Source organism: Punica granatum, chromosome 8, assembly GCF_007655135.1.
Source record: "Punica granatum isolate Tunisia-2019 chromosome 8, ASM765513v2, whole genome shotgun sequence".
NCBI lineage: Eukaryota > Viridiplantae > Streptophyta > Magnoliopsida > Myrtales > Lythraceae > Punica > Punica granatum.
This window is the reverse complement of record NC_045134.1, coordinates 25,440,469-25,451,023: the sequence shown is the minus strand read 5'-3', so window position 1 is coordinate 25,451,023 and position 10,555 is coordinate 25,440,469. Positions and strand designations below refer to the sequence as shown.

The window sequence follows — 10,555 nt, the reverse complement described above, 5'->3', positions numbered from 1 at the left end:
GCGGATGTTTGTAGCCGGAAGTCACTGGACACACGATCGATTGTTACACGAAACCAAGACATTTATATGAGCGATGCGAAACATTTCCCTCGGGAATAACTGACATTCAAGGACTAATATCCTATAAGCAAACACGCACAGGGAAATTGGGACCATTTCAGATGTCATACCGAAAACCTTACCGCAGCAAAAGACCCATAAACATGCACCTACTGAATCACAATAAAAGAAAAGGTTCTTTTACGGTTCGATTTTTCAGCCATGATCTGGTTCCGAATTATATGTGTATTTTCAACTAATGACCATATGCAACTGAATTGTGCCTCGTCCAATAGACTTAATAGGGGTGAAATGGGCAGTCTACTCTGTAGAACCGAACATTGAGAGCCATCAGATTATGTACAAGTCCATTTGCTAGTATTTCAACTTTTTATTATTATTATTATTATTGGTATACGAGAACCTAATGGATTTTAATTAATCCAAATTCGAACCAGATTAGCCCACTATTATATAAAGTTCTCTCAGCCATGGATTTTCTCCACCTACAAGACTCGTACTCAAGACTTAGAAATGCTGAGCCACTTAAATCAATTCACGTTGGTCGATTTAAATGTATTTAACTATCTTGACTCACAAGAAAGCTGATCTGATTTATTGATTGGCCCACAAGAAAATGGGTAAACAGGTCTGAAGCCCATAAGGACGGCCCGATGGGCCTAACGGCTCTCTTCGTCTTCTCGGAAATACTTCCGACTCTCCCACTGGCGTTGCAAAATCCCAATTCTTGAAACCGGGGGGGGGGGGGGGGGCGAAATCTCCGTTCCGGCGACCGACCATGGCGGCGAAGCAGATTCCCGGGGAAGGCTTGTCTATGAACCTCGCCGGAATGTCCAAGAGCCAACTCTACGACATCATGTCCCAGATGAAGGCAACTCTCTCTCTCTCCCAACCACACACCCCTCCCTCTCTTCCTCGTCGACGATTTTGAAGCTCTTTCTTCGTCATCTCAATTTTGTTCTGGAAATTGACGCAGTGTTCTCTTCTAAATGTTTGCAGACTCTTATTGAGCAGAACCAGCAGCAAGCGAGGGATATCCTAATCCAAAATCCTCTTTTGACGAAGGCCCTGTTTCAGGTTCCCATTTTTCCAGAGCTTTCGTAATTTTTTTTTCCTTCGATTAATTGAATTCCGGTAGAATTGCTGTTGTTAGGTGTTAGCTGCTCAATATGATTGTCATTGTGATGTACTGACCTTTTTGGTCCCTAAAAGTCTTTGCTTGTTCTGTACTTGAGATTTAGGGTTTTGGCTTTGAACATGGAGTGTTGTAAGTTCTTGTTTCCGGCTTGTTTACGCGTGAAAATCTTTGAAATCACTGTTCCTTAAGCACTTTCGATCGAGAATTAATTAGCCACATAAAATCCGATTTCAACCTGCTGTCGCATAATTGACTAGAGCTCTCAATCCAGATTGAAGCGACTTGATTATTCGATCTTTAGAAAATTATGAGTATGAGAACTTCCTACTTTTCAGGTTGATAATGCTGGTTGCATTGATGAGATTCTTGTTGACACGCTTTTCAGAACCTCCAAAGCCTGTTTGCCGGAAACTAGTGAATGTTGACAATTGTCTGAATGAGAAATTTCAAGATGATGGAGAGTATATAGTTGAGTTATAAACAAAGGGTTTTTGCAACTCTCTTCGTTCTTGTGCTTTGAATATGGTATCACTCTTCTACATGTAACTTGCTTTGGTTATCAGCTCTCAGTTCGACTGCCTTTCGAAAATTATTTCTGCAGTGTATCTTAATTGAAAGACTTGAAATACTTATCTGCTGATACATGTGGTTTTAATCAATTTCCTGGGCTGAATGAATGCTTTCAGTTATCGCTCGGTGTGGTAGCTTTAATGATTGTGTACTGTGTCTAATTATTATTTCTTCTTGCTTATTTTATTGGTTTATTTATTTTCATGGAGTGAGAATCATTTGGTTGATACAGCTTTGATAAATCTTCCTCTTCTTCCAGGCACAAATTATGCTTGGAATGGTGCAGCCTCCTCAAACGGTGAAGTCTCAGCCCATTTCGCCTTCTCTGTAGTGTATATGCTTGACTATCTACTGATTTCCACTTGTCTGCAGATTCCAAAAATTCCACCAGCTGCGCCTCAACATCCCCAGCCACCAGCACAGTCATTGCAGCAGCCAACTCCACAGGCTCAGTCACATTCTAGCTCCATTGGCTTTCAAGATCAAGCAAGTACTGCCCAATCACAAATTTCCATCAGAAAGCAACCCCCGAACCCGCCCAGCATGCCAATTTCATCTGTAGCTACCCCTGCACTGAATCTTCAGCCTCAGGCCACAGCTTCACATCCTTTACAACCGCCACAGCAGCCCAAGGTCCACCAGAATCTCCAATCAATCCCGATGACTTTACCACCATCTTCTCAATTGCCAACCCAACTTCCTGTTCATTCTGCTTCAAAGCTACCTCCACCCCAACAGCCACAGGCACCTGCAATGTCAAGTCAACTTCAGCAGCCAATGCAAACAAGTGGGATTCCTCAAGCTTCATTACAGCCCCCTCTGCAGCCACCATTGCCGCCACAACAGAGAGCACCTTCAGTGTCATCTTTTCATCATCAGTATCCTCCTCAACTGGGATCTAATGTGGGCTATCAGCACCCTGGTGGTCCGCAGCATGTACAGCAGCAAATGTACCATGTGAGCTGATTGTATATCAAGTTGCAACTGATAATTTTTTACACATTTCTTTACTAGAATGGTTGGACTTACTTCTTTATCTTTATCTTCTGTGGGTGAATCAATCAGTCAGCTCCCAAACCTTCTCCTAGCATAGGATCATTTTCACAGGCACAGCCAACGGTTACTATTCAACAGCCGCCTCAATCATTGTACCAGGTACTCTTTCCATTTATCTTCTTTGAGACATAAATGGCTTGGATATTCACCTATATTAGTATATTATCTAGTGTGTGGTAGTAGGCATTGTTATTGTCTTTTCATTCTTCTTAGTGGCCTAAGTTTTCCCTCTGATATGCGGAAGAAGGTTTTTGGCTGGATTTATAATTAGATCAAATCCTTTTCAATCTCTTAGTCTTAAGGCAATTTTCCTTTTACCAAAGAAATATGTTAAACTTGGTCTAGGTTCCATGACATATTTGTAAAAATTTATTTACGAGATAGGGAATCAAGATATTGAAAAGATAGATGTGGTTGCCCATAGACCAAAACCACATAATAAGACAACGTTATTAGAACGGGTAACTCAAGAAATCACATTTTCGACCAGCCTAGGTCAGTTGACATAAAAGAGAAATAGGAAATTGGAATCTAAAGATCTAATTAAATATTTTCTTGACGCAGAATCTCAATCACAATTCAAATCAAGATAATAATTTACACAATCGTATGTGATTGACTCCGATTTCTTTTATGATAAAATATTTCTACAACTCCCATATATTAGGGGAGTGGGAGGCATGCATCTCTTTGCTTATCAGCAGTAGAAACATAATTCTGGGGGCCTCTCAACCCTTAGCTACTCCACCTCTTTCAGGCTGGCAGTTCACATTTAGGGTCAGAGTATAGCCACCAAGCTGCTGCTCCCATGCAAGTGGACAGGGGATCTTCTTGGATTCCGGGCCTGTCAGAGCCCACTCAGCTCCCAGGCCCGCCACCATTGGCTCCTGGTCAGACTGGCCCCGGAAGTCAGCCTCAGCCTCCGCGAACTGCACCTGTAACTATCCATTTTCAACCCCTCTTTCTCAATGTACACTTTGGTGCCTCTTTGTGGCTCTTATAATATGGGGTTCTGTTATTGCTTTTTGTGCAGCTGTCTCCAGAGATGGAGCAGGCACTGCTTCAACAACTCATGAGCCTTACACCCGAACAGATTAATCTCCTTCCTGCCGAGCAGAGAAATCAGGTTCTTCAACTGCAGCAGATGCTACGACAGTGAGAAGATGAGCTATTTATCATGGGGGGGAAGCTTTACATTGCAGCTGCCAGATGAGCTACCAATTATCAAACCGAAAACGAAAGAAATAGAAGAGAAGGCAGAAGAATCCGAGTTCATTGTCTATGTGCATTGATATTTTCAATTGTGGTCTCTCAGTAGGGTTCCTGGAAACAGAGTTCTCTTGCTCACAAGCATAGGTGATTTACTTCTTTTACCGTGCGATGTGACCATATTTGACATTATATTGAGGCAAAATATAATTTGGTTTAAGTAAGTGTCTTAAAATTTTTGATTCAGATGAGTTGATTCATGCAATTCCCCCTCTCTTCTGTTTGCAATGTTTTGATTCAAACTAGATGAATTGAACTCTTTGAATTACAGCAGTGGGTAAAAATTCGTTTCCGTGGCATAAATTGTACAAATGCCTCGGCAATTCCCACTCGTTAATATGTATAGACCAATAAGCATATCTTGGGTTGGGATGGCAACGGGAGTTACTCATCAGTATGCTACAATGTTTATTCGTCTGTTGATCAGTATGAAATGTTCCGATCAGGACTCAGGAGTTGGCCCTTTCCAAGCAAACTATGGTTCTAAAAGAATTCGATAGATTAACTAGGTTTCCTCAGTTTAGCTGGTGGAAGACCTGCTCAAGGAAGGTGAAGCTGAGTTGAACATCTCTTGGCCAAGTTCCTTGATCTTGTTGAGCAGCAACATCTGTTCAGTCTCGAGCTGCATCATGTACACTTCCTGCAGGTCCTCGAGGCTCTCCATCTCACTTGTGACTGTGGAGAGCTCTTCGAGATTTCCTTCTTCGATCAGAGAGTGGAATTTGGCCATCGTCTGCTTCATCTGTTCCGATGAATTTGAGACACCACATAAGTCGAATATAAATGGCCAAACTTTTGAGTTACGCCAGACACAGAGGCTTTTATAACCACTCGATTAATACCATACTACAATAAGAAAAAGGGATGCATATAAACTTCCAAAAGCTGCGGAAGAATATGTGAACGAAAGATAATCCCACCTGACTTGAGATCTGGTGCGATTTAGTTATAGATGGTTCAGAATCCAAACTGGTTTTCTTCTCCAGTTCGGGAATTTTTCGTGTAATTTGGACGTGGATCTCTCCCCTTTTAACTCCCTGAAGGGGTATCCATTTGTCGAACATTTCGTTTGGGGGCAACCTCTGATACTCCACGACACAGTCTCCGATACTCGCTGTCGGAAGCAGAGCGTTGTGGTCCTTCACGTGCAGCTCAAGAGGACTTCCATTGTCGGGGAACTCTAAGGTTTGATGCCAACGAGGATGCAGTGTCTTGAACATAACCTGCCAACAACACAACCCGAAAGAATCAATAGCAGAAAACTGCCTCAGTTCTCTCAAGAACACTCATTAAATTATGGAATGTTTCTCTGGAGATAATTCTTAATGGTAACTTTTTCTTTGCTTTTGTCGGTTTCGAGATAAGGAAAACAGTAAAACCGGGAATAGTTACACCGAACTGAGCAGGCTTGCTAACCTTTGTTTTCTTCTTCAGATTTCCGTAGTGGACCCTAACGTATGGATCACTCGTTCCTCTAAGATCTGCAGCAACAAGATCCTTTGCTTCAATGAGGACGAGCTCTATCCAACCATTCCTGGAACCATTTATCGAACCCTGACAAAGCCATTAAAAAGGAAGGGCCAATTTAAAATTATATACTGTTCCCTGTATTTTTCATTTGTATATATAATTCGAACAATGAAGTAATTAAACTTTTTTCTCGGTATGGTCAAGATAAAAGTATACCCTGGATCCTTCGTAGTCATCAACTCGCACTGCCTCGATCTGAAGCCTGAGCTCACCCGAACTCACTTTCTCGAGCGGGACCCACACATCCCTCATCAATCCTTCGACCAAGCCTTCCAAGTTTACCCGTGCGCTTCCAATGCTCTCATCGCCAAACATATCTGCAGAATAGCATTTTACCTTCAAGTATTCACCACCACCTATCTCATCAAATTCAAACTTCTGTCCCCATGTCGGATTTGAAGTATGTCCAGTCCTTGTCTTCTGTAGAGTCTGAAAAAGAGGGAAAAACGATATCACTCAAAGCTCCACATTAAATAGGAAACTTTCTATGGTTAATAATATTTTCCTAAATCATTATTACCTTCCCATACTGCAACTTAACATATGGTTGACACTTCCCATTCCGATCCTTTCCGATCAGATCATTTCCTTCAACAACAGTAATGCTGATTTTTCTTCCGGTTCTTGAGAGCAGGTTCGACGACCCACTGAGAGAATGCCGAGCAATACGCGAGCCTTCCAAGCTATGCGACCCGTCAGAAAATTGCCATTCTTTCAACACGAGACTCACCGTTAACTGCACATCACATGTATATATCAGTCTCTTCTCTCTTTTTTTTTTTTCTATATATCAGTTAAAATGTTCTACGAGAATGTTATAGTCATAGGGCAATTAGGTGAAAAGACTGTAGAAACTTGTCTAGAATTTGTACCTCCCCTGACTTGACCCCTTCAAAGGGAACCACCATCTCAATCTCTTTTCCGCAAAAATCAGAGTGCTTGGCTACTATTCCTGATTCAGGCCCAATTGCCCAGAAAAACGTTGAATCATCTGCAACGTATTTCACCTAAAGAGAGAGCAATAAAATAAAAATAAAAATCAGAAGATGAAAAAAGGAAGAAGTTTCCTGTTGAGCTTTTGAATGCACATGAAATGCAAATATAGAAATATTTATCTTACTAGGAATTCAAAATTCTGAATTTTTACCTTTATTTGGCAGCTTGCAAGGTAGTCATACTTCACATTGTTGGGTGTGCACTCGTAGAGATGGAACCTCAGAACACCCGTGTCCTCATGCAAAACCATATTGAACATGGAGTCCCACCTTGGAGCAGATCCCACCCTAATGTCAGTCCTCCTTGTTAGCTCTTCGAGCTCAACCTCCACGAACGTCTGCAGATCCTTACTCTCCTCAATAAGGTGTTCTTCTGCATGGCAATCTGCAGAAAGGCTCTGTTGGCTCCTTGATGGGCTTCCTCTAAGATTTCCTCGAGAAAGTTTACTTGCAGAAACAACCTTGACATAGATGATACCACCAACTGCCTTTTTCTTCAACTCGACTGCAGGTAGTGAGTAACATCGTCTCCGAGGTTCCACCATGGTCTTAACTAAGGTCTCGGTGAAAATCTTGACCTGAAAAGAAATGGTAGAGGTTGAAAGTATCAGTCAAAAGAAAGATCAAGTTTTATCGTCGATTAAGTACGAAAAGGTTAAAGAAGTACCAGCCAAGAAGAAACTCCAGGGAGTTCTGTGGCGGGTAATGATTGGCTTCCACCACTTCCGAAGGCAACTCCTATTCTAACCTCGGGAACAGATAAGAAGGAGTATAAAAGAGCTTTCCCTTCTAAAACTGGCATCACGAGAAGCTGCACAAAAGGGGAAAAGGTTCTTATCAACTACAAATCATGGAAAGAAATGCTGTCAATACTATCAACTAGGAAGTTGGCAAAAGGACTTGGATTTTCATTACACATGATGCATAAATAGAATAGGGCATGCATATTAATGCTTACTTCGCCTTTAATGTGAAGGCTGTTTATGACGATACGAGCAGTTCCGTATAATGGCCTGGCGAGCTTAGCTTGCAACAGAATACTCATATCATTGGTGTCCCAGTCAAACCCCATTCGCAAGATTTTCTGCCAAATTGAAAGGAACGTCGCAGTTGGTACTCATAATAAATTATATGAATTTTATCACGTCGCCAGCAGAAATGGAAAACTATGTACATGAGAACTGCAACAACCTGATCACCTGTAGTTGCCCAGCGAGTCCCCTGAAGACCGAAGCTCGGGGGGCAAGAACCTAGAGAAAACTCTTGCAACTCGATCTTTTCCTATATCAAAGATGATTCTTATCATTATGAGCTATCATTTGCCACTAAGTCAAATTATCCATAAGAAGAAAAAAAAGCAAAAGGACAAGAAAGTCGACAGATTACTTACGATGAGCCGGGATTTTCTGTGCCTTAAACGTTTCTGCAAAAAAAAGCATTTAACTCTTCAATAAATTTCTATATAAACAAGATATCATCAACCATAACCTCACGATGGAATTCTCACCTCAACGATGGACGAGAACCGTATGGCGAGCTTCGGGTTCATAAATTCGGGCCAAACTTCCACCAACAACTTATTTAGCCATTCACAGGGCTCCAATGGAGTTGAGGGCTGTACAGAATATGCAATGAGAATGAATTCCAGGAGATCTACTATAATTTCTACGAAGGATATTAAGATCAGGTGGAATATTCGCTTTGAAACATACCGAAGTGTGTAGGATGACCCGCTTCCACTTCTTGTTCAAGTCTTCCACGAGTATCTGCCGCTGATAACTTCCATACTGCACGTTACCGTGTTCAAAATCAGGCTAGTACAGTTTATTTCCATATTTAATGTGCTATGTGCGGACTCAGTGATTTCAGGTGGAAAAGACCATTTTGTCTCATACTACTCATCAATGTACCAAAACAGGTTAGTCATATAAGAAATCGCCGACCATAACTCGACAATTCTACTAAAAGCTAGCATAAGCTCGGTTGACTCGCCTAATGAGATGATCACATATCACAAATAATGTTCTATCTGACCCCTCTGTCGAGAAGTTCAACCTGATGTATCGGACTCAAATCAGTTCTACGACCCCTAGGAGCCTAACCTCAACGTCCGGTGCCCCAGATGGGCAGCATGTACGCAATTAAAGAGAGTCTTTGACATGAACCATCAGCTGTGCATCAAAGACGTACCATTCAAGAAATCTCTCTGACAATCAGGACATAGAAACCGGCAAAAGCACGAGCTCACCTGAATAGTTGCCCACACCGCGACGACGAGTGGGACCCAGTTGGAGAAGGAGAAGACCCACCTCTCAACAGCCCAACCCAGCAATATCACAGAGATCAGAAGCGGGAAAAGAGGCTTCTCAACTTTCAAGTAGTTCAAGAACCGTATCGCCTCTTCAACGCTAAAACCACTCTTCTTCCTCCGGCCCATGATGATTCCTTGAAGCCAACAACCCAAACAGAGCAGCAGTCTCCTTACTTCATCACGTTCCCGGCCAACAACTCCGACCCCACACCCCGCCGGCTCTCCGGGTCCCAAGAACAAGACGACCCCACCTCCAGAACCGTCAGGAATCAGATGCCCAGAAGCTGATTCTCCAAGAAAGTCGGCTCTTCTGCAAGAAAAGGCGATGACTGGCCGCGCAGGAGACAGTTTTGGATGAAGAAATAAATGCAGCAGAGGAACTTGACAGCGTCCTCAAACGGCTTCCCAGCTCCAGAATGTGGGGGGGGGGGGGGGGGGGGAAGAGAGAGAGAGAGACCGAGACTCGAAAAGTCCAAGTCAGCCAAGGAAAGGTCAGAAATTTAGTGCAAAACAAGGCGAAGGTGAAAGGTTTTAAGGACTGTCTGAAATCTGAATCCTAAATTTGTCGTTAAAATTTGCGGAAATTGGCAGCTAAAGAAGCAAAAAGTTCTTCTTTTTTTTAAAAAATCTGCTTGGGATGGGACAGGGAAGAAGAGGAGAGGAGTTATTCGTTAACGTTTAACTTTGTCGATGGTCTGTTAATTAACGGTTCTGAAACAGCCCCCTGTCGGACCCGCCAGAAGAACCATATTCATATTTTCTACTCATGTTCGGACACGTTCAACCGAATCAACCCACCACCCACAAGAATAATTCTAGAAAATTGCACGGTAGAAATTTAAAAAAAAATGTAAATATAATATTATAATTAACAAAAATATTGCAGACTTTCGTTGACTTTTGACCTAATTTGGAGGGTTAGTTCCGCGAGCGAAAATTTCAGTAATGTTTGTAGTACATATATTAATCGTAAAGTCCGTGCTTTGTACAGTATAGATTCACCAATATGGAAAGAAATTATTGTGAATAAAAAATTTAAAAAAAATCATAACGTGATAAGATGAAAGTGAAAAAGTAATATAAGACTAAGAAACTACTAATCAACTATTAGAAAAAAGAATATGGACAACACTTATTGAAGAACCATCAGTAATCAATAATATAGCAAGCGAAACACAAAAAGATGATAAAGACAAGCAATTTCCATAGAGAACTTACAAGTTAGTGCAGAAAAGATGGAAAATTTGAGATTGGTAGGTCCGTTTTCATATTCATATGAAGAATGAAAAATGAATGAAAACTAAAACAAATTGAATAACTCACCTTCACGTGTAATGGTAAATGTACTAAAAAATTGAGATTGGTAGGTCTCGATTTTCATATTGAGATCAATAATCAAAAGTGAATGAAAACCCAAAAAAAAAAAAGAGAACAACTCACCTTTATATCTAATGATAGACATGCATTTTTAGAGCTCACATCTAGCGATAGTTGTAAATTTTAATAGTCGAATCATGTTGTGCTTCCTATTTATAACGTATTATACATAATATATATATATAAAATGATAGTAGTAATTTTTAAGAGTCGAATCGTGTTGTGCTTCCTATATATAACGTATTATAC

The 10,555-nt window shown here is 41.3% G+C and overlaps 2 protein-coding genes across 2 annotated transcripts; one reads left to right on the top strand and one right to left on the bottom strand.

Annotated features, from left to right (window-relative positions):
- The first annotated feature begins 780 nt into the window (after nucleotides 1-780).
- LOC116189583 (bromodomain-containing protein 4) lies at nucleotides 781-4,279 on the top strand. The gene is made up of 7 exons (XM_031519299.1): nucleotides 781-931; nucleotides 1,060-1,137; nucleotides 2,028-2,066; nucleotides 2,141-2,725; nucleotides 2,834-2,923; nucleotides 3,582-3,761; nucleotides 3,858-4,279. The coding sequence occupies exons 1-7, from the start codon at nucleotides 839-841 to the stop codon at nucleotides 3,981-3,983; spliced, it is 1,191 nt and encodes a 396-aa protein (XP_031375159.1). The 5' UTR covers nucleotides 781-838; the 3' UTR covers nucleotides 3,984-4,279.
- A 57-nt stretch (nucleotides 4,280-4,336) lies between these two features.
- Nucleotides 4,337-9,368, bottom strand: LOC116189580 (extended synaptotagmin-1). The gene is made up of 14 exons (XM_031519295.1): nucleotides 8,867-9,368; nucleotides 8,331-8,405; nucleotides 8,126-8,233; nucleotides 8,009-8,041; nucleotides 7,810-7,899; nucleotides 7,577-7,702; nucleotides 7,286-7,429; nucleotides 6,771-7,196; nucleotides 6,496-6,630; nucleotides 6,144-6,359; nucleotides 5,780-6,052; nucleotides 5,510-5,647; nucleotides 5,014-5,316; nucleotides 4,337-4,835 (listed from the first exon to the last, which is right to left on the bottom strand). Exons 1-14 carry the CDS (start codon nucleotides 9,053-9,055, stop codon nucleotides 4,614-4,616), a joined length of 2,478 nt encoding a protein of 825 aa, XP_031375155.1. The 5' UTR covers nucleotides 9,056-9,368; the 3' UTR covers nucleotides 4,337-4,613.
- Nucleotides 9,369-10,555: the final 1,187 nt, after the last annotated feature.